This window comes from Diabrotica virgifera, chromosome 3 (assembly GCF_917563875.1).
Source record: "Diabrotica virgifera virgifera chromosome 3, PGI_DIABVI_V3a".
Taxonomy (NCBI): Eukaryota; Metazoa; Arthropoda; class Insecta; order Coleoptera; family Chrysomelidae; genus Diabrotica; species Diabrotica virgifera.
The window spans coordinates 178,223,706-178,243,967 of record NC_065445.1 but is presented as its reverse complement, the minus strand read 5'-3'; the positions used below and the strand labels follow the sequence as shown (position 1 = coordinate 178,243,967).

The 20,262-nt window shown below is 34.1% G+C and overlaps 1 protein-coding gene and 1 long non-coding RNA gene across 4 annotated transcripts in view; both read right to left on the bottom strand.

Annotated features, from left to right (window-relative positions):
- Positions 1 to 11,899: 11,899 nt before the first annotated feature.
- On the bottom strand, positions 11,900 to 13,986 carry LOC126882234 (uncharacterized). Its single transcript, XR_007697235.1, has 2 exons — positions 12,773 to 13,986; positions 11,900 to 12,408 (listed from the first exon to the last, which is right to left on the bottom strand). It is a non-coding gene; the product is annotated as an uncharacterized LOC126882234 (long non-coding RNA).
- A 2,373-nt stretch (positions 13,987 to 16,359) lies between these two features.
- LOC126882233 (gastrula zinc finger protein XlCGF57.1-like) overlaps positions 16,360 to 20,262 on the bottom strand; it is a 45,618-nt gene continuing 41,715 nt past the window's right edge. For all 3 annotated transcript variants that reach the window (XM_050647055.1, XM_050647056.1, XM_050647054.1), the window contains one exon: positions 16,360 to 18,215. In XM_050647055.1, the coding sequence (XP_050503012.1) occupies positions 16,792 to 18,215 (1,424 nt within the window). In that variant the 3' untranslated portion in view covers positions 16,360 to 16,791. The remainder of the gene's footprint in view (positions 18,216 to 20,262) is intronic.

Sequence of the window (20,262 nt, the reverse complement as noted above, 5' to 3'; positions counted from 1 at the left end):
GGGTACCGCCTCTATGAAACAAGTAACACTTAAACGTCTGTTCTCCACTTGAGGAAAGCGCTCCCGTATTAAACAGTCTCTTCTCCTCGGGCAGGGGATAGTGTGTCTTTTCCCCTTCTGTTAGATACACACCATCTTGAAACACTGTCCCCAGATACCTCTTTTGAGATCCTGAAGCAGGTTACTCCACTTTTCTCTCTTCAATCATGTAATCTCATTTCTGTACTGGTTCTGCATTCGCTTTAATTCATTGATTATCTTTTTCCTGCTTGAAATTTTAATAACCTCTTCCACTCCATTCTTACTCTCATACAATTCGTTCTCTGATATTCAAGCCCCTCATTCTACCAGTACGGTTATTTTCTTTCATACCACCCATTTGACCTAACACAAGCCAACTCCGGTGCCCCACTCAGATCCTCGATCAACTCACTCACATCCTCGCATCTCAGACCAATCAAGCTAAAAGCACCCACAAAGACTTACTCATTTAAAAATCTCTTTAGATCGATATCTTCATCTTTCGGTTTCTTCCTTTTGCTCGCTAGTTCAAAACTCACATATTTATGTAAGCTGAGTGATTCTTCTTTTAAAACAGTTCAGCTTACGACCCTGTTTAGAAGTAACGTTGAAACCAGCGAGATGTCCGGAAAGTATTTACTATTACCTACGAACGTAGGTGCATGGATCCATTATCATAGGTATTTCCCTCTCCCATCTTGAACTCTTTGGTTCCATGGACGATCGTTCACATTCAGGTTACCGGCGCATCCCCTTGTCCATCCTTTATTTCAAAAGTTCTAGAATTATATTTCTCTATACTTACGCACTCTTTTAAGTCAGACATTGTCATTCTAGTTGGTCGGAGTTGGTCATTCGAGTTATTCTGGTGTAACAAACTCATGTATTGATTGGTATAGTACTGTTCTCTTAGCATTGTCGTACGCGGCTTTGAAGTCAACAAATAGACGATGGGTTTTACCATCGGTAACCGGAGACCGGTACACTCTCCGTCCCAGCCTCTTGGATAATCGAGTCAATATACTCTTCATATACTCAAAGCGGGACATTTGGTGAAACATAGCAATTGCACACCATCAGGTATCAAACTTGTACTTCAACATACCGATTCTTAACAAAGTGTCTGGTGATGCCAACTCCTCGGTTCATCACGTATATGGTCACGTTAGATCTCTTATCTTTAATGATTCTTTGTTGAGAGACTAAATGTGATAACATTCCCTTCGTGTGAGTACCTCTGCAACGTCGTGAGCGGCCCTCGCCCTTCCCATATTTATTTAAAGGAACTTCGAATTAGATGGTTCTTATCTCTCTAACATACCTATAGGCTGTCTGAGTTCTGGTCCTAGGTGCTTTCATCCACCCTTTCCTCATCCCTTGTGGCCAGGTGTCTCTTAAGCCCCCGCTTTTCGAGAATGAGTTTTTTATACTGCGGGCACTGTAAGCTGTCGGCTCTGTGACCGGATTCTTTACAAGTGACGCAAAAAGTCGCCTTACTACTACACTATCGTGCCTGGTGCCCCCTTTGCCACATCTGTAGTAGGAGTCCGTCATGTTTTCTCCCTTGCAGTCGGTTTTACTATGCCCGAACTGCAGGCATCTAAAGCAGCGCTGGGCATGCAGTCTCTCTCGAATCTTGCACGAGTTCCAGTCAATTGGTATATGTTTTCTTTCCAGAGGCTTCTTGGCTGTGATGTGTGTCAGTCCGACCATGACGTTTGTGTTCCCTTCTCTATTTTCCCTTCCTCCGTGCGGGCCACGATATTCTTCTTCAGGCGCTTGGCCTGTTCTTTCCCTGCCACTTTGAGGGTGAAGTCCCGTCCGTAGTATTCTTAGCGCTTGTGATGCTAATCGCCTCCTTCTTTGTGTCTAGGCTACCCTTGATTTGCTTGAGCAATTCGGCATGGGATTTTCTACCTTCATTCATGATCACCTTCTGCGTCTACATCCTACTTTCCTCGCATTCATACTCCACCTGCGCGAGGTGAAAGTCCATACCCATAAATGTAACTTCCAGGAGCTTCCTGAAGTTCCTACCTTTGTAGCCCCCACTACTCTTAGGGACGCCTCTCTGGTCCCCAGTATCTCTATGTCTTTCCTCAATTTAGAAATAACTGCCAGTAGTCTCTTGTCCCCGTCGATTTCCGTCACCCTTTTCTCTACAGGGACCATGAAAATATTCTGACGATTTTCCCGGTTCTCTTCCTTCTGACCCGTCCTTGTCATCGTGCTTATAGTACTAAGTTGGAAGTACTCCACCTTTCCTGGTCTGTATGTACCTCCTGCATATACTCCCAGTTCCTGTTTTTCCTTGTCAGGTCGTGAAACCTTTCCCCCTCACTGATTCCATGACCACTACTAAGTCGCATGTAGGTTTATCCTATCTTCCCGGTTTGGCGACCCTATAGTGAGCTTCTTCATGATGTCCTTTATTTTTTAAAGCCTCTTTCTCCTGAGTTCAGAACCGTTGCGATCATTTCTATCTCTTCTTCACTAAGTTTTTCGGGAAAGAACTCTTCGAAGGCGACCTGTGTGGACACTCCTGCCGTTTCCTTAGTCGTTTCTTCCTCACCGGTGTGCTCTACTATTCTATTTCGTTTCTCAATGCTGCCGAGGGCGACTTTTCTGAGATTGCTCTTCATGTCTTTGGTGACTATCTTTTTTACCTCATTCTTGATCTCGACCTTCGTGTTTGTATGGTCGGACATTAGTTTCACTAAATTATTTGAAACTCTGGTAAGTTTATCCATTGTTCTTACCATTAGTGAGGAGCTCCTTTGCAAGGTTGTCTCCCCTGGGAGATCCGTCTTGGTCAGGTCCCTACCACTGACCGGAGATCTTCGAACAGATCCCATTCTTCCGAAGATCATAGTCTCTTTCTTCCTCTTTCCCTCTTCGCTTAGAATTTTTCCTTTGTTCCCTTTACTAGAATGAACACCTTATCATCTCATTCATACCTTGTTAAAGCTGCACCACCACCGGTGACACGCTCCATTCTCACTTCGTTTTGTTTTATTTTTTCCTAAGTGATTAAATACTTATCCATATAGTTCCCGCGATTAGGAGAGAATTATACTGTCCGGTGAGGCAGTGAGCCCTTGCCCACGCTAAGGCTTGAATTACAAAGGACTTTCGCCAGTTCTCCGAGGGCTCCGTTTGCGAGCGACTGACATTAGGCCATTCACTGCTCATTTACGGATCACCTGAAACAGTGTGATTGCGGCTTTTTTATCGAGGTTTACTCTGCTATTTTAGAGCGCTCTAAGAATTCGAAATAATTTTAAAAGTACCTTCTGTTGAACACCAATGATCATGATTGTTGATCAATGTTTTTGAACCAGTAGATTCTTCTGTAGAAGCAGTTGAAAAATGGTAAATTACTTTATTGTTTTAAATTAATATTAAACTTAAAAAAATTCACAAGTAATATTAATTTACTTTACATGTAGGCCTGGATCTTGCGTACCAAAAAAAGTTGTATAATAGCAAGCTGAAAATTTGTTAATAAGTTAACAGTGTCTAATCGGACAAACTTTGATGTACTTGTGTTTGGAAACACTGGAACAGGGGAAGTTTTAATTGTACAACAGGTTAAAAATTTGGAACGTCAGACTACGAAAACGTCCCATGTATTTTGTCGGACAGAACTTCCAATTAATTTGTTTCCCTTTCATTCAACTCTTATGCAAAAATCAGACTGCTATTTATCACCAACATAATTTCTGTCATTTAACATGTTCTACGTCTACGTGTCTGACTTATTAAAATGCTCAGTTGGTACCAGTCTGATTTTTCCATGAGAGTTTAATGAGTGAGTAAAAAATAAATTGGAAGTTCTGTCCGACAAAATACATGTGACAGTTTTCGTAGTCTGACGTTTCAAATGTTTAACCTGTTACCACAATTAAAACTTCACATATTCCAGTGTTCCCATACATCCAAGTTTATCCGACTAGACATCGTTAACCTATTAACAAATTTTCAGCTTGCTATTATACAACTTTTTTTGGTACGCGGGATCCAGGCCTAATGCACTAGAATTTCAAAAAAGTTTGATGCAAAAGCTTAGAAGGGGGTCTGGCGCCTTTGTTTAGAGATTGGGTTGGCGCCTTTTTTAGAATTTGGGTTGGCGCCTTTTTTAGGAGCCAGTCCGGCCCTGCCACCAGAGCTCAATCTTTTGATACCGTAGGTATCTGGGATGAGTCAATTTTCCCCTCAGAGGGAGTGTGAGCCGTATGGCTAAATCTGGATAATAATAAAATGGAGTTTATTCGTAGTAAATAAATTACACATATAATAAACTCAGTTCCTCACTGAAGTTGTACGTACAACTTGTGCGTGAGGGTTCAATTTTGATTGTCTTAAACAACACTAATTAATTTTAAAATTTACAAAAAGGAATCAAATAAAGTTTTTTTTTCGTTCATCTGTCTCGAAATTTGGGCTCCTCTTCTCATTAATTCAGTTACTATTACATGTTGTTTTTCGGACCTACGAAAATTTCTCATAAAATTCAAGAAATTATCGCAAAACGTTTTCTATGGAACTCTTCTGGTGGGACTTCGTTTTTTATGAGAATTATCATTACTTTTTTAATGTGTTTTATCTATTTTTACAATAATTTTTACAAATTTAACACTTATAAGTGATATTTCAAAAAAATCATTTTAACATAATATTACCTATATATTTTGATATATAACAAATATCCAATATAATAATACTAAACTGGAACAATAACAGAAAATATTACTAATAAGATTTTAACTAGGTGCAGAGCTACAACAAATGTTAAAAATGACCTCCTTTAGAGTTTATAGAAGAATTTTATATTCATCATTGGCGCGCGTACGGGTAATATTCTGAATTTTTTTAAGAGAAAAATAGTACGCCACTGAGATATGTCAAATTAAAAATCATTTCTGAATTTCTGGTTCAATTTACGACAAAAAATCTTTCTTATCTTTTTTTCATATGCGGCGCCGTTTCTATGCAAAAAAATAAAACATCTTAACGTTTACAAAGTATTTGAACTAAGTTTCTATGTACTTATATGGAAACTACCTCAAATACTTCGTAAGCTTTAAGATGTTTTATTTTTTTGTATAAAAACGGCGCCTCGTATGAAAAAAAGGCAGGAAAGATTTTTTGTCGCAAATTGAACGAGGAATTCAAAAATGATTTTTAGTTTGACATATCTCAGTGGCGTACTATTTTTTTCTTCAAAAAATTCAGACCATTACCCGTACGCGCGCCAATGATGAATATAAAATTCTTCTGTTACCTGTAAAGGAGATCATCTTAAACATTTTTTGCAGCTTTGCACCTAGTTGAAATCTTATTAGTAATATTTTCTGTTATTGTTCTAGTTTAGTATTAGGTCTGGATCCAGCGTATGAAAAAAAAGTTGATTAATAGGAAGCTGAAAATTTGTTAATAGCTTAAGGGTGTCTAGTCGAATAAACTTTGATATGTGTGAACACTGGAACAGGGGTAGTTTTAATTGTGGAACAGGTTAAAAATTTGGAACGGTCACAGCACGAAAACGGCACATTTATTTTGTCCGACAGAACAGACTTAAACTCTTCGAACAGAGATTAAACTCTCATGCAAAAATCAGACTGCTATTTATCACCAAATGGGCGTTTTAATGAGTGGAACATGTAGAATATGTCAAATGACAGGAATTATGACAGGTAATAAATATCAGTCTGATTTTTTCATGAGAGTTTAATCTCTGTTCGGAGAGTTTAAGTCTGTTCTGTCGGACAAAATAAATGTGCCGTTTTCGTGCTGTGACCGTTCCAAATTTTTAACCTGTTCCACAATTAAAACTACCCCTGTTTCAGTGTTCCCATATATCAAGGTTTATTCGACTAGACACCCTTAAGCTATTAACAAATTTTCAGCTTGCTATTAATCAACTTTTTTTTCATACGCGGGATCCAGACCTATATTATTATATTGGATATTTCTAGAAATGAAAAATACGCGCCAAGATGTTTTATTTTTCTGCATAAAAACGGTGCATCATATGAAAAAAAAGGAAAGAAAGGTTTTTTATCAAAAATTAAACGCGGAATTTAAAAATAATTTTTAATTTGAAATATCTCAGTGGCGTACTATTTTTTTCTTTAAAAAATTCAGACTATTACCCGTATGCGCGCCAATGATGAATACAAAATTTTTAAATGTATGTAAAAAAATGCGTAATAACTACCTCCTAAAACTCACCAAATTTTATTTTCATAGCTCAACTGATCTTAAAGCAATAAATAAATTGGCAGTTTGAAATAAAAATTTTAACACCCTGTATCTCGTAAACAAAGCATTTGCGGACATATGTTTATAGAGCAAACCGGCATTATTTTTTCATGTAGAATTAGCCCTTAAAATTTTTCAGACTTATTTACTAACACCCTGTATAAATGAATTTGATGAAAGAACATCTTCATACACAATCGCCAATCAAAGCACTTCCACGTGATATAACCGAGTTCCTGTTACAAGATGTTTCCGAAGCAACCAGTTCCTCATGAAGAAGACGAAAATCCAGCTATACTGAATTCGCTCAGCCTAGATTCGTTTTGACACATTCGAAATAGGAAACAAACAATACAAAAATTCTTAACTGACACTATTAACTGCACTATTTACAAGAATTTCCGTATGTGGTAGATAACAAAGATAGCAGGGATAGTCCAGTCGGGTTAGACGAATAACATGCCTAAACTTGACCTTTTTTTATTAGTAACAGTAGGACAAAGGTATCACTTGATAGGTTAGTGTATTTTTCATCCAAATAAAACAATGCCCTACAAAAAACAGGTACGTATCGCTAGTCCGAAAAGAATCAATAATAAACGAAATAATTCAAATTATGCTCTAACTGTGATTATTTTCCCCCATAACTACGGAAATATCGACCGCACGAAAAAAATTGCAATGAAGGAAATTATAGAAAATCACATTTTCAACAATTTTAGTTCCCACACTTTTTGTCGAGCAGTTGAAAATGACGGAGATATTGAGCAAAAGCGGTTCCCGTTTAAAATCAAAGTGACGGCTAACGCACCCGCGGAATTCAGTCGAGATGTTAAATTTACACTACTATTGACCCTCCCTAAAGATTAGAAAAATAAAATTTGGGGCAGCTCGGCATGCAAGGTTAGGCCTGTTATTCGTCTAACCCGACTGGACTATCCCTGCTATCTTTGTTATCTACCACAAACGGAAATTGTTGTAAGGAAGACAGTTGGGTGTCTCGTCAAAATGAAGCTACTCACGAAAAATTAGCTTGTTAGTAGTAAATGGTGAAAATAGGTCTGGGATCCCTGACTAATAAATAATTATTGATTGGCGTAAGGTTTATGTTATTTATGTCTGTTCACTATTAATAATATTGGCTATGAGCAGGTATGTTTGGTTGTGTAGTAATTTCCAGTAAGCGCCTAGCAACCTAACTTCCAAAAAAATTACCAACATCACTAGACAGTTGTATCTCAGATTAGCGAACCACTATAAACGTGGTAGATGCAGTAATTGTTACAGTGAAAAATTAAGTCGTGTATGACTATGAAGTATATACAAAATGTAGTGCATTCACTTGTATGCCCAAATTTTAATGATCAAATAAATTAAAGTTTTTTTGAAGAATTTATTAAAATTATTTAAATTAACAAAGCTTTTTTATTTTTTAACAAAATAAATAATAAAAATAGTAGATTTGTTGTTGATAAATAATGATACAGTAAATCAATAATTAACAAAGTGTCGAAGATAATAACGAACTACATATATGGGAGCAAATTGCTGCCGAGCGCCTGATATAATAATTATTTAAGGCACGCCCGGCCGAAAGTTAATGAAATTATAAAAAGTTCTAGCTTGATGTTTGATTTTTAATTCAGACTTTGTACTCTAGGAGCCAACTAGGTGCTAAATCCGAATTTGGGGTTTGCGGACAAAATTTCGAGACGTAACGTTGAAAAAATCGCGAAAAATCTGTCATTTGATAAATTTCTCCTAGTTTGATAAACAATAATTAAAAAGAAAAAATGTCGAAATTGTACAAATTCAGTATATGTAAGACTCTAACAAAATAAAACTGAATATATCGTGAATATTAATATTACAAATTATAATAAAAAATGTTGTATAATACAAAATTATAATAAGCCGTTATCTTTTAAAAGGTCCTGGCTAGGGATGGGAAAAACCTACCGGTTTAAACCTAAAACCGGTTTTTTTACTTCGCAATAACCGGCGGTTATAACCGGTTTTTCTTTTTAAAGTAAAAACCGGTTATTAGGTTTTTACGGTGATTAGGATTAGGTTAGGTATTATTTCGGATCCCAATCATAATTATTATTCTCAACTAATTATTCCAAACAAAACCATAATTCAAATTTTATTTTATTTTATAAAATACAGAAACTGAGAGTGCAATCTCACATCAGCCAGAAACAATTATTAAGTTTTATTATAATATAGTTTTATTATATATATTTATATCCTTGAAAAGGTATTTGTAATCATAATACTTACATAAGAAGTGATCTGGTTGAATTAGACGCAACCATCATCTATTTTTCACACTTCACTCTTGACATTGAAAGTGGGTGAATGACTTTTTCTGATTACCAAAAATAATGCTCTGACTATGAATACCGAACTACTGATTATGAATACGAATCTCCAAGAATTTCGCTACGTTTTCAAAACGATACACTCATACAGGAAGTATTCAATGAGTTAAAATGCACCTATTCTACAAATATACAAACGTGTTAAAAGTAATACATGTTCTTTCGATAGTACTAATTTTGATCATATTGATATCGAGTCGAATGGAGTATCGCAAACTAGAGTGTATTGTAAATGTAACTTTGTAACCTATTAGATTAAAAAAACCAAAAACCGGTTTTTCCAAAAACCGGTTTTTTTGGCCGGTTATAACCGCCAGGTTAAACCGTAAGCAAAAAAAACCGGTATAACCGAAAACCGGTGTTTTGTCAAAAACCGCCATCCATAGTCCTGGCTGTGGCACATTCAGTGAATGTTCTCGTGCAACGGCTTCGGTAGGGAGTAATAGGGCACTAGTTGGTCTTATTTTTGTATGTAGGTATCTCAAATCGTCCAGACTGGTCTCTTTTTCCATATAGAGCCATGAGAAACATGTTTCCTGCTGTGGCAATCTCATCTTGATGTGCATTAGGGCCTTCCTCTATGGTTGGTTGCAAGTCTGTGTTCTTCTGCAGAACTTTAAGAAATTTCAGTTTCCCCTGATGAAACAATACAGAAGTAGTATCACAATCACTCATCGCACGTAGGAATAATATATGGTCCATTACGATTTTCCCAGCAGCCAGATAAGGGTTGTATAAGTTTTGTGAAACATTTCCTTTTCCTTATTTCAGAAAACATACATTTTTCGTATTAGGGCTACACAGGCCAATCAAAATGACCAGAAGGTCGATATCTTCCCCCACCAATGTCACATGTTCATTTGACGGTGCCATATCAAGAGCTGCTCTGATAATTAGGATATCAGCATCCTCCACGGTTTGCTTTGAATCAATTTTTGCATCATGAAGTTTCTCCATTAACATATCGACGCTGTCAAGCCAAAACGGCATAAACGACATTAAATTGATTTTTCAGGAAACACAAAAAACTGATTATTTTTATTTTTACCAATTCTGCTTATCTGCATAGTGACTCAAAAAAATTGATTTTTTTTTCAAATTTTAATATTTTGCGAACATGAATGTAGCTGAAAATACTGTCTGAAATAAATTAAAAACTAGAAAATGGCGCTTATGTCCAATCAAGATATCGACGCTGTCAAGCCAAAACGGCATAAACGACATTAACTTGATTTTTCAGGAAACACAAAAAACTGATTATTTTCATTTTCACCAATTCTGCTTATCTGCAAAGTGACTCAAAAAAATTGGTGATTTTTTTTTCAAATTTTAATATTTTGTAAACATTAATGTGGCTGAAAATACTATGTGAAATAAATTAAAAACTAGAAAATGGCGCTTATGTCCAATCAAGATATAACATTGGTGAATATACCAAACTTACCTCTGGCGTTTGTGTTGATCGCTTTGTTGTAAGGTTAGCCAAAATGGCGCTTAAAAGGGATATATGCCATTAATGAAAAAAAAAACGAAAATTAAAAATGGTCGTTTATGCCAACAAGAAAAATTATGAAATTACGAAAATTTTTGATAGGTTTTATTTTTTATTAAAAAACCCTTAGTTATAAGTTAAAAACAAAACCCTAAATTCTTTAAACATGTTTTTGGTGCTAGGATGAAATACTTAAAAGTAAATAATACTCAAATAGAAGAGCTATACAAAAATTGGTATAAAAATAAAACTCAAAAAACACTTTCAAAGAACAACAACTTAAAATCTAAGAAAAAACAAAAATCAGAGGTACATAAAAATATTTATTTTTTAATTTCTAAAACAAATAAGAAAATAATTATTCACAATTTTTCCGCGGACGTTAATGTATTCTCTTCCAGAATCTTTTAAAAACTTTTGTTTTTTCTTCTTTTCTGTTTTACAAACAATACCATCTTCTTCATTATTATTATCCCAATCTTCACTTCTACGGTTTTCTATTTTGCTTTTATTTTTATTCTTTGACTTTCTTTTTCTTTTCTTATCGGGATTTATGTCCTCATCAGAATCATCAGTTGTTTCTGAATCGGCGGATTCTAATTCACAATCACTGTCAATATTTGGTTCAACATCCGTATTGATTTGATTGCTTGTATTTTCCTTATTTTGATCACTACTTATACCGGCACCCAAACCATTATCTGCTGCTAAGTTGAAACATGATGTGAGATCGTGACTAAATATTTCTTCTTCTGCTGCAACGTCTGGTGGTTCCTCAAAGATGATAATGTCATTGCTAAAAGCTTCTGCAATGTTGGCATTATAAATGTCATAAACCTCTAAGGGGAATATAGGGGAATTATTGCCAGTCTGTATATCATTTTGTGCTGCTTCGGTATATGGTTTATTTTCATTTAGTAAAGCCATTATTTTTTTACTTCTGCTATTCATCTGCAACAAAAATATGGCATAAACGCCAAAAATCGATCGCCATTTTTAGCTATATAAAATTGATTTGAACTACAAAAATAATTGTTCATCACACTAGTACAAAGTTACAATAAAAAATTTTAAAATAAACTTTTTATTTGCGCAATTTTTAAAAAAGAAACCTGCATAAGAATACCATTGAGGAATGGCGCTTGTGTCAACCACGATGTAAATATTTGGTTTTGGCATAAACGCCTCATAGTTTTTAAAGAAATTCAGGGTGTTTACGCTTCAAAAATCAATACAAATTGAAAATATTGCAGAGTTAAGTAATATCATGTTACTTATCCATAAAAATTGTAAAAATACATACCTTTACTATTATTACTGGACCAAACTCTACACAATGATAATCTTACGGGCACTGGCGGTTGTGTCAATCGGTGTTCACGTCGACCTTCACGTGCGTGACTAGACTGGCGTTTATAAAAACTTTAAACCAATATTACACCTATTTCACTTTGTTTTTGGTTATGCCGCGGTGACTGTCTGGTGCGGAAATTAAAATCCTATTTTTTCGTGCATCTACCTCAAAACTGGTCATTTTGGCGTTTATGCCGTTTTGGCTTGGCAGCGCCGATATAACATTGGTGAATATGCCAAACTTACCTCTGGCGTTTGTGTCGATCGCATCGTTGTAAGGTTAGCCAATATGGCGCTTACAAGGGATATATGCAATTAATGAAAAAAAAAAACGAAAATTAAAAATTGTCGTTTATGCCAACAAGAAAAATTATGAAATTACGAAGATTTTTGATAGGCTTTATTTTTTTAAACCAAAAATACATTCTAAGTTAAAAACAATACCCTAAATTCTTTAAACATGTTTTTGATGCTAGGATGAAATACCTAAAAGTAAATAATTCGCAAATAGGAGCGGATATCTAATAATAGCGGATTCTAATTCATAATCACTGTCAATATTTGGTTCAACATCATTATTGATTTGATTGGTTGTATTTTCCTTATTTTAATCACTACTTATATCGGCACCCAAACCATTATCTGCTGCTAAGTTGAAACATGATGTGAGATCGTGACTAAATATTTCTTCTTCTACTGCAACGTCTGGTGGTTCCTCAAAGATGATAATGTCATTGCTAAAAGCTTCTGCAATTTTGGCATTATAAATATCATAAACCTCTAAGGGGAATATAGGGGAATTATTGTCAGTCTGTATATTATCATTTTTACTGCTTCGGTATATCTTTTATCGTCATTTAGTAAGGCCTTTATTTTTTTACTTCTGCTATTCATCTGCAACAAAAAAATGGCATAAACGCCAAAAATCGATCGCCATTTTTAGCTATATAAAATTGATTTGAACTATATGCTGTAATACAACATGAATTGTTCATCACACTAGTACAAAGTTACAATAGAAAATTTTAAAATAAACTTATTATTTGCGCAATTTTTAAATAAGAAACCTCAATAAGAATACCATTGAGGAATGGCGCTTGTGTCAACCACGATGTAAATATTTGGTTTTGGCATAAACGCCTCATAGTTTTTAGAAAATTTCAGTGTATTTACGCTTCAAAAATCAATACAAATTGAAAATATTGCAGAGGTAAGTAATATTATGTTACTTATCCATAAAAATTGCAAAAATACATACCTTTACTATTATTACTGGACCGAACTGTACACAATGATAATCTTACGGGCACTGGCGATTATGTCAATTGGTGTTCACGTGCGTGACTAGACTGGCGTTTATAAAAATTTTAAATCAATATTACCCCTATTTCACTTTGTCTGGGGTTATACCGCGTTGACTGTCTGGTGCGGAAATTAAAATCCTATTTTTTGGTGCAGCTAACTAAAAAGTGGTCATTTTGGCGTTTATGCCGTTTTGGCTCGGCAGCGTCGATATACAGTTTGGTAAAGAATGGGCCATAGCTTAACCTTAGATTTCTGAGCTTGAAATAGGAAGATTTAAGCTAACTTACCTTAATACGGAAGTTGATAGTAACCGAAATACAGGGTGTCAAAGTTAAACTTTATTTTATTTATACTTGAATATTTCTTGACAGGTAAGGGATAACACCACGAAATTTGGTAGGCGGGGGTTTTTTGGAACGATAAATCCAAATTCGCAACCAAAAATGATGTATTACCCAGAGGGCGCCACGTACGTCTTTCATTGCTCATTTAATATGTTCAATTTTTTTTATCCCCCCTCTATTTTCTCAAGAAATTTGCGATACATTTTTGGAAATTATTATGATTTTAAGTATATTTTTCGGGTGAAACTACAAGGATATTATGCAAAAAATTATGTTGCATCGCAGTTTAAATTGCGTTTATCTCGAAAACGGTTGAGTTTAGGGAGATAAATGTAATATACCTTCTTTAAGCAAAAGTATTAAGAGAATAAAAGTTTTGATTCAAAAAGTATGTAGAGTGGGTAATAAAAATAATTGAACGTATTAAATGAGCGCTGAAAGGCGTGTGTGGCGCCCTCTGGATAATACATCATTTTTGATGGCGAATTTACATTTCTTGTCCCAAAAAACTCCCGCCTACCAAATTTCGTGTTATTATCCCATGCCTATCAGGAAATATTCAAGAATAAATAAAATAAAAGTTTAACTTTGACACCCTGTATTCCGGTTATTATCAACTTTCGTGCAAAGGTAAGTTAGCTTAAATCGACCTATTTTAAGCTCAGAAATCTCAGGTCAAGCTATGACCCATTCTTTACCAAACACCCTGTATATTATATCGAGAGCGCCCTACAATTCGTCAGACTCTACCTTATCGATAGAGTCTAGAAGAAGTGCACGGTAAATTGAAGGTGTGATTACAAAAAAAATATGTATGTCTTTGTACTCACTTTATAATGCTAAAGAGATTACGAGATCTGGGTTTCAATGAGTATTTTTATAATTCTCGTATATATCGTCCCAAACCACCAACAATACGCTTTATAACTTTCATGCCCACCTACTTGGACAAATGGCATGTAATCCTCTCATCTGCAACAATACCTGCACTTAAAGATATTAGATAAAGGCATTTAATATGTAATTTCGATTTAGAAATCATTACCATCTCTCTCTGAACCATTTCGAACTTTTGTTCTCATCAGGAGAACCTGTAATGATGCTCTGAATCGAAACTAGACATCCTTGCCAAATATGCCAATTACAAGGAAATAATTAACATTTAGACGCACTCGCGACCTCTATTACAGAAAAGGCGAAACCCAAGCGACTCCATTTTCAAACAAATAAATATTTAACACTGGTAGTGATCATAGAATGGTAAGAGCAGAAGTTAAAATAAGCACAAAACAAGAGAGACGCAAATTAGTAAATATGAAACCAATACCAATATGAACCCAACCTAGAGACATTAAAGAATATCAAAACGACATCGAAACCAAACTGAGAAACAACACAGACATAACTCTCAACGAAAACATGGATGCACTAACACTAAACCAACATATTACGCAAGCCATTGGAGAAAGCATGAGAAAACACTGTCCAAGAAATAAGAACGAAGAAAAACAGTACTGACACCAGGAATTTAATGAAACAAAGAAATCTTATTACAGAAAGAAATGATCCAAATGAAGAGCAAAAGAGAGAGATAAACAGAAAAGTCAAGAAAGCAATAAGAAAAGACTTAAGAAAGTATAATACACTAAAAACCATAGAAAATAATAAAGGCCTAAAAAGTCTGCGAAGAAAACTAAATAATGGAAAAAGTCAGATCATCAAATTAAAAAACAAAAAGGGCAAAATAACAACAAATAGAGAGGAGTTTTTAACAATAGTAGAAGACTTCTATGGAGAACTTTATAAAAGCAGACGGATGAACCAAACACAGCTAAAAGATGCAATAAGCAAAACAATATTAAATCAAGGCTCTGAACTCATGCCAGAAATGACTCTCAGTGAAATTAGACAAGCGATGAATAAAATGAAATTCAATAAATCACCAGGAGACGATGCAATAGTGATCGAGGCTGTTAAGAATGGCGGTGAACCTCTAATGAGAAAAATAAATGATCTCTTTAATCTATGTTTGACAAAGAAATCCATACCATCTGGATGGAATAGAGCCAAAACAATTATTCTGCACAAAAAAGGAGAAAAAACTGATTGGAAAATTACCGACCAATCAGTCTGTTAAACCATCTTTATAAACTTTTCACGAGAATAATCACCACAAGGTTAGAAAAGAAATTAGACCTATATCAAAGTAGAGAACAAGCTGGATTCAGAGCAAACTTTGGAACCAACGATCACCTCCAAACAATAAAACAACTCATCGAAAAATCCATAGACTATAACAAGCCCTTAGTTTTAGCATTCGTAGATTTCCACAAAGCATGGGCATCAGAGGCTGATGATGATGAAATATTTAAAAATAAAATTACTTGATTTTTTAATTCGGAAACAGATTCTCTCTTATACCTATTCCCCATTCTTCTAAAATTTGCAAGGAATAAAGGGTGATGAATGCAGAGACATGGGGAGTATATATACACTCCACAACACATCAATTCAACGAGGCAAAGATCAACAAATCGGTTTCCTAGTACTCAATACGTGAGTGAAAACGTAGGTAGATAAAAGCATTTAATATTTAATTTCGATTCAGAGATCATTACCATCTTTCGATGGACCATTTCGAACTTTTGATCTCTTCAGGAGAGCCTGTAATTATGCTCTGAATCGAAACTAGACATCCTTGCCAAGTATGCCAATTACAAGGAATAAAATAAAGATATAGGTACTCCTAAGAAATTCTTTAGGACTTTTAATACATACCTAATATGTTCATTATATTTTGTTATTAAAATTTTGTCCGGTTTCTTACCGGTAACTTTATTATAAGCCGTAACATATTATGTTTTCCTATTGTGGCAAAACTGTACATTCAAAAATTTTCAAAAAATTCATAAGTACATATTTCTTAGGAATATATCGAATATCTTCATGCTGTAAGAAAATTAACAATATTGTATGTTTGGTTTTCCCGCTTTATACTTGGAAAAAAGTAGTTTTTTGAGTTTTTTCGAAAACGAAAACATGAAATTTGCTCAAAATTTGTCACAATACTTCTAGTGATCTTATATACCTTCTTTTTTTCAAATTTTTTAAATATGTAGTTTTTTTGGGGTGGGGGGATGTAGATCAATGGGGTTCGCCTGAAAAAAAAAAACTAAGTAGTGATCCTTCTAGAGAATTTTAAGTACTTTAATTTCTGTTAACAGGCCATTTACTAAAAGTTAAAAGTTTTCGAGATTTAAGCAAAAAAGCGGGAAAAAGCAGAAATTTTTCGCTTTTTTCGCGATTTTGTCAATGTTCCGTCAAAATTTTGTCCGCAAACCTCATATTCGGATTCAGCACTCCAAAATATATACACAATGAAAGAAATCAGAACTACCCCAAAACTTTCCTAGTAAAAAACACAATTTAACTGAATTATTTTTCCGTAAGTAAAAAACTAAATTGACTCAACTAAAAACTTTTTTTCGAAATCGTTAAAGCAAACTTCACATTTGAATTGGGTTTTCCCCAGTATGCGTTCTCATATGATTAGTTAGTGATTTTTTGATAAAAAACGGTTTGTTGCAGGAGAATGGTATTTCCCCCGGATGAGTTGTCATATGATTAGTTAATGATCTTTTGGTAACAAACTGTTGGCAACAAATTTTACAGGAGAATGGTTTTTCCCCGTATGAATTCTCATATGTCTAGTTAATACTGTCTTGGTAACAAACTGTCTACTGCAAATTTCACATGTGAAAAGAACGTCTCTAGTGTGACATTTTATATGTGCATTTAACTCATGTTTCACTGCAAACCGTTTGGAGCAAAGTTCACAGGGGAAAGGCCTGTCTCCTGTATGCCTTCTCATATGTATCTTTAAGTTGTAATTTGTCGAAAATTGTTTAGGGCACACTTTACACGGAAAAAGGTATTTCGTATGAACCCTCATATGTAATTTTAACGTAGCACTACTAAAAAATCCTTTGGAGCAAACTTCGCATGTGAAGGGTCTTCCTTCAGTATGTGTTCTCATATGAAATGCCAACGAAGAATTTGTAGAAAATAGTTTTGAACAAACTTCGCACGAAAAAGTTTCTGATTCAGTGTGCGATTTGATATGCAATTGAAGATATTTATTTGTTTTATACTGTCTCGGGCAAATTCCACACTTAAAAGGACCTTTTTCCATATGCACCATCATATGACTTTTTAATTTACTACTCGATACACACTTCCTTGGGCAAATTTTACATTCGTAAGGCGCTTCTTTAGTGTGCTTTCTCATATGAACCTTTAAATGCGAACTTGATGTATACGATTTGGAGCAGATTTCACAGCTGAATGGTTTTTCTCCAGTGTGTACCCTCATATGCACTTTTAATGAGGACTTAAGTGAAAAATGTTTTGAACAAATTTCACATTGAAAAGGTTTTTCGCCCGTATGCAATCTCAGATGGACGTTGTAATAATGACGGTAAACGAATTGTTTGGAGCAAATCTCGCACGTGTAAGTTTCTCCAGTGTGCCATCTTACATGTCGTGTTAAATTATGTTTGTGTAAAAATGATTCGGAGCAAATCGCACATGTGAAACGCCTTTCTTTACTTCTTCCACTGTGTTTTAACATATGCGCTTTGACTTTAGAAATTGTAATAAATTGTTTGAAGCATATTTTACATGAAAAAGTTTCTCCGGTGTGCCATCTCATATGTGATTTTAAAGAATAATTTGAAGAATATTCTTTGGGGCAAAGTTCACACTTAAATGTTTCTCCAGTATGAGTTCTCATGTGCGCTTTGACTTCAAAATTAGTTCGAAACCGTTTCAAACAAATATCGCACTCCAACGGTTTTTCTTCATCATTATGCCGTTCTTCTTTACCACCATGCGACTTCATATGTCTTTTTAAACTACGCTTTAATGAATAATGTTTGGAGCAAATTTCACAAGTGAATGGATTATCAACAGTTTTTATGTCCTCTCCTATGAAACGTTTGTCCGAGTTCAAATCACTGTTAGCATCATTGTGTATTTCTTCAGAGGAGGAACCTAAAAGTATAATTACTCATTTTTCCATTTGCTACCTATGATAAAGTATGATTAGATTTAATAAGACAGAATATACATGAATAGAATGGAGGATTCACTATAGGAGGCAGAAGTATCAGTAACTTTCGATATGTAGATGACACACTTATACTATCTCCGTGACCCACCTTGACTTTACAGTATAAGGAACATAGGCAATGCATTCCTTATGAGAGTTTTTACCGCGTTGGTGCCGATTTTATCAAATAGACTTTGTCTTTAAACATTAGAGAGATTAAATTAAAACTGTTTTAGAAAGGCAATCTAAAATTTTAGGATTCATATGCGTTTAAGTTTATTTGATCATATACTATAGTTATTAAGCATATTGAATCCTAAAATTGCAGATTGCCTTTCTGCAACAGTTTTAATTTAATCTCTCTAATGTTCGATTACAAATTCTTTTTGATAAAATCGGCATTACCGCGCCAAAAAATTTCATAGACTGCATTGCCTATGTACCCTATATAGTATGGGCTGATTATAATTATCGGAGAATAGGCCATTTTTGGGAAAAGTTATTTACTCGAAAAGTTAATCGAAGCTTATGATTATATATATTAATAATATAGATATGCAAAGTCCGCAGATAGTGTGCTACTTTTTTTTATTAACAAAATGGCGCCTACAAAACGTTTTTTTTCAATTTTTGCTCCATAACTCCGAACATTTTAACTTTATACCAAAAACACCCTAATAAAAATTCACCGAAATTAAATTCTGCATAAAGAAATGTTTTTCACGATCTGCTCCGATGAAAATTTTCCTCGGAAAATGCGGGTTTTCCCAACAAAATCTTTAAATTTCAAATAAAGTTTTAGATAAGTAATTATCTACCAATAATTAAATAACTCGGTGACATAAAAGCTGTCTTGGTTTAGGTTATAGTTCCAGAAGCCGGAGAAAATTGAACGAATATGTTAGCAACAATTCAATTGTTAATTAATAATTTACGGTCGCAATAATAACCAAAATAATTATGACACACTCATCAAACTTTGAAATCTTATAAAGATGAGATGCCTATTTAATATTTTGTCGACAAAATGTAAATTTTTAATTCTTTTGAATTATCTTTAAATGTTTAAAAAAATTGTTATAAACAAATTAACGTTCCTCAGAAAGTTTTTACTATATTTTAATTTTAAAAAATAGGTAAAATGCGTATTTCAAAGATCTTGAAAATGAATGCTTTAAAACTTTTTTGCAACCATTTGCAAAAAAGTTATGAAACAGCAAAGTAAACATACGATTACTACGTTGTTTATAATTTTTTTTAATTCTTTCAAAGCGTAAAAGTGAGTTTAAAGTACAAGTTAATTACTTACAAAAAATATCGATTATTAGTTTAATGGTAATATTTTAATTAAAGATTATTAATATTTTTTTTTGTAATTTACACGCGCGAAAGTAGACTAATACAGTACCGTAGTTAAATTTTCACTCGAAGCGACGACCGCCGCGCGACGTTCAGTAGTATTTGTATGCTGCGTGTCAATCGCTTCGAGAGAAAATTTTAGCTCCGGCTCTGTATCAAGCCTACTTTCGCGCTAAAAATTACAAAAAAAACATTTTTAATCTTTGATTAAAATATAACCATTGAACTAATGTTTGATATTTTTTGAGAGTAATTAGTTTGTACCATAAACTCACTTTTAAACTTTGAAACAATTAAAACAAATTATAAACAACGGAGTAATCGTATGTTTACTTTGCTGTTTCATAACATTTTTGCAAATGGTTGGAAAAAAATTTTATAATAAACAATTTCTGAGAAATGTTAATGTGTTTATAACTATTTTTTTAAACATTTAAAGATTATGCAAAAAAATGAAAAATTTTTGATCAATGTCTCATGATTATTTTGGTTGTTATTGCGACTGTAAATTTTTAATTAACTATTGAATTGTTGCTAAAATATTCGCTTAATTTTCACCGGCTTCAGCAGTTATAACCTATACCAAGAAAGCTTTTATTTCACAAAGTTATTTAATTATTGATCAAAAAA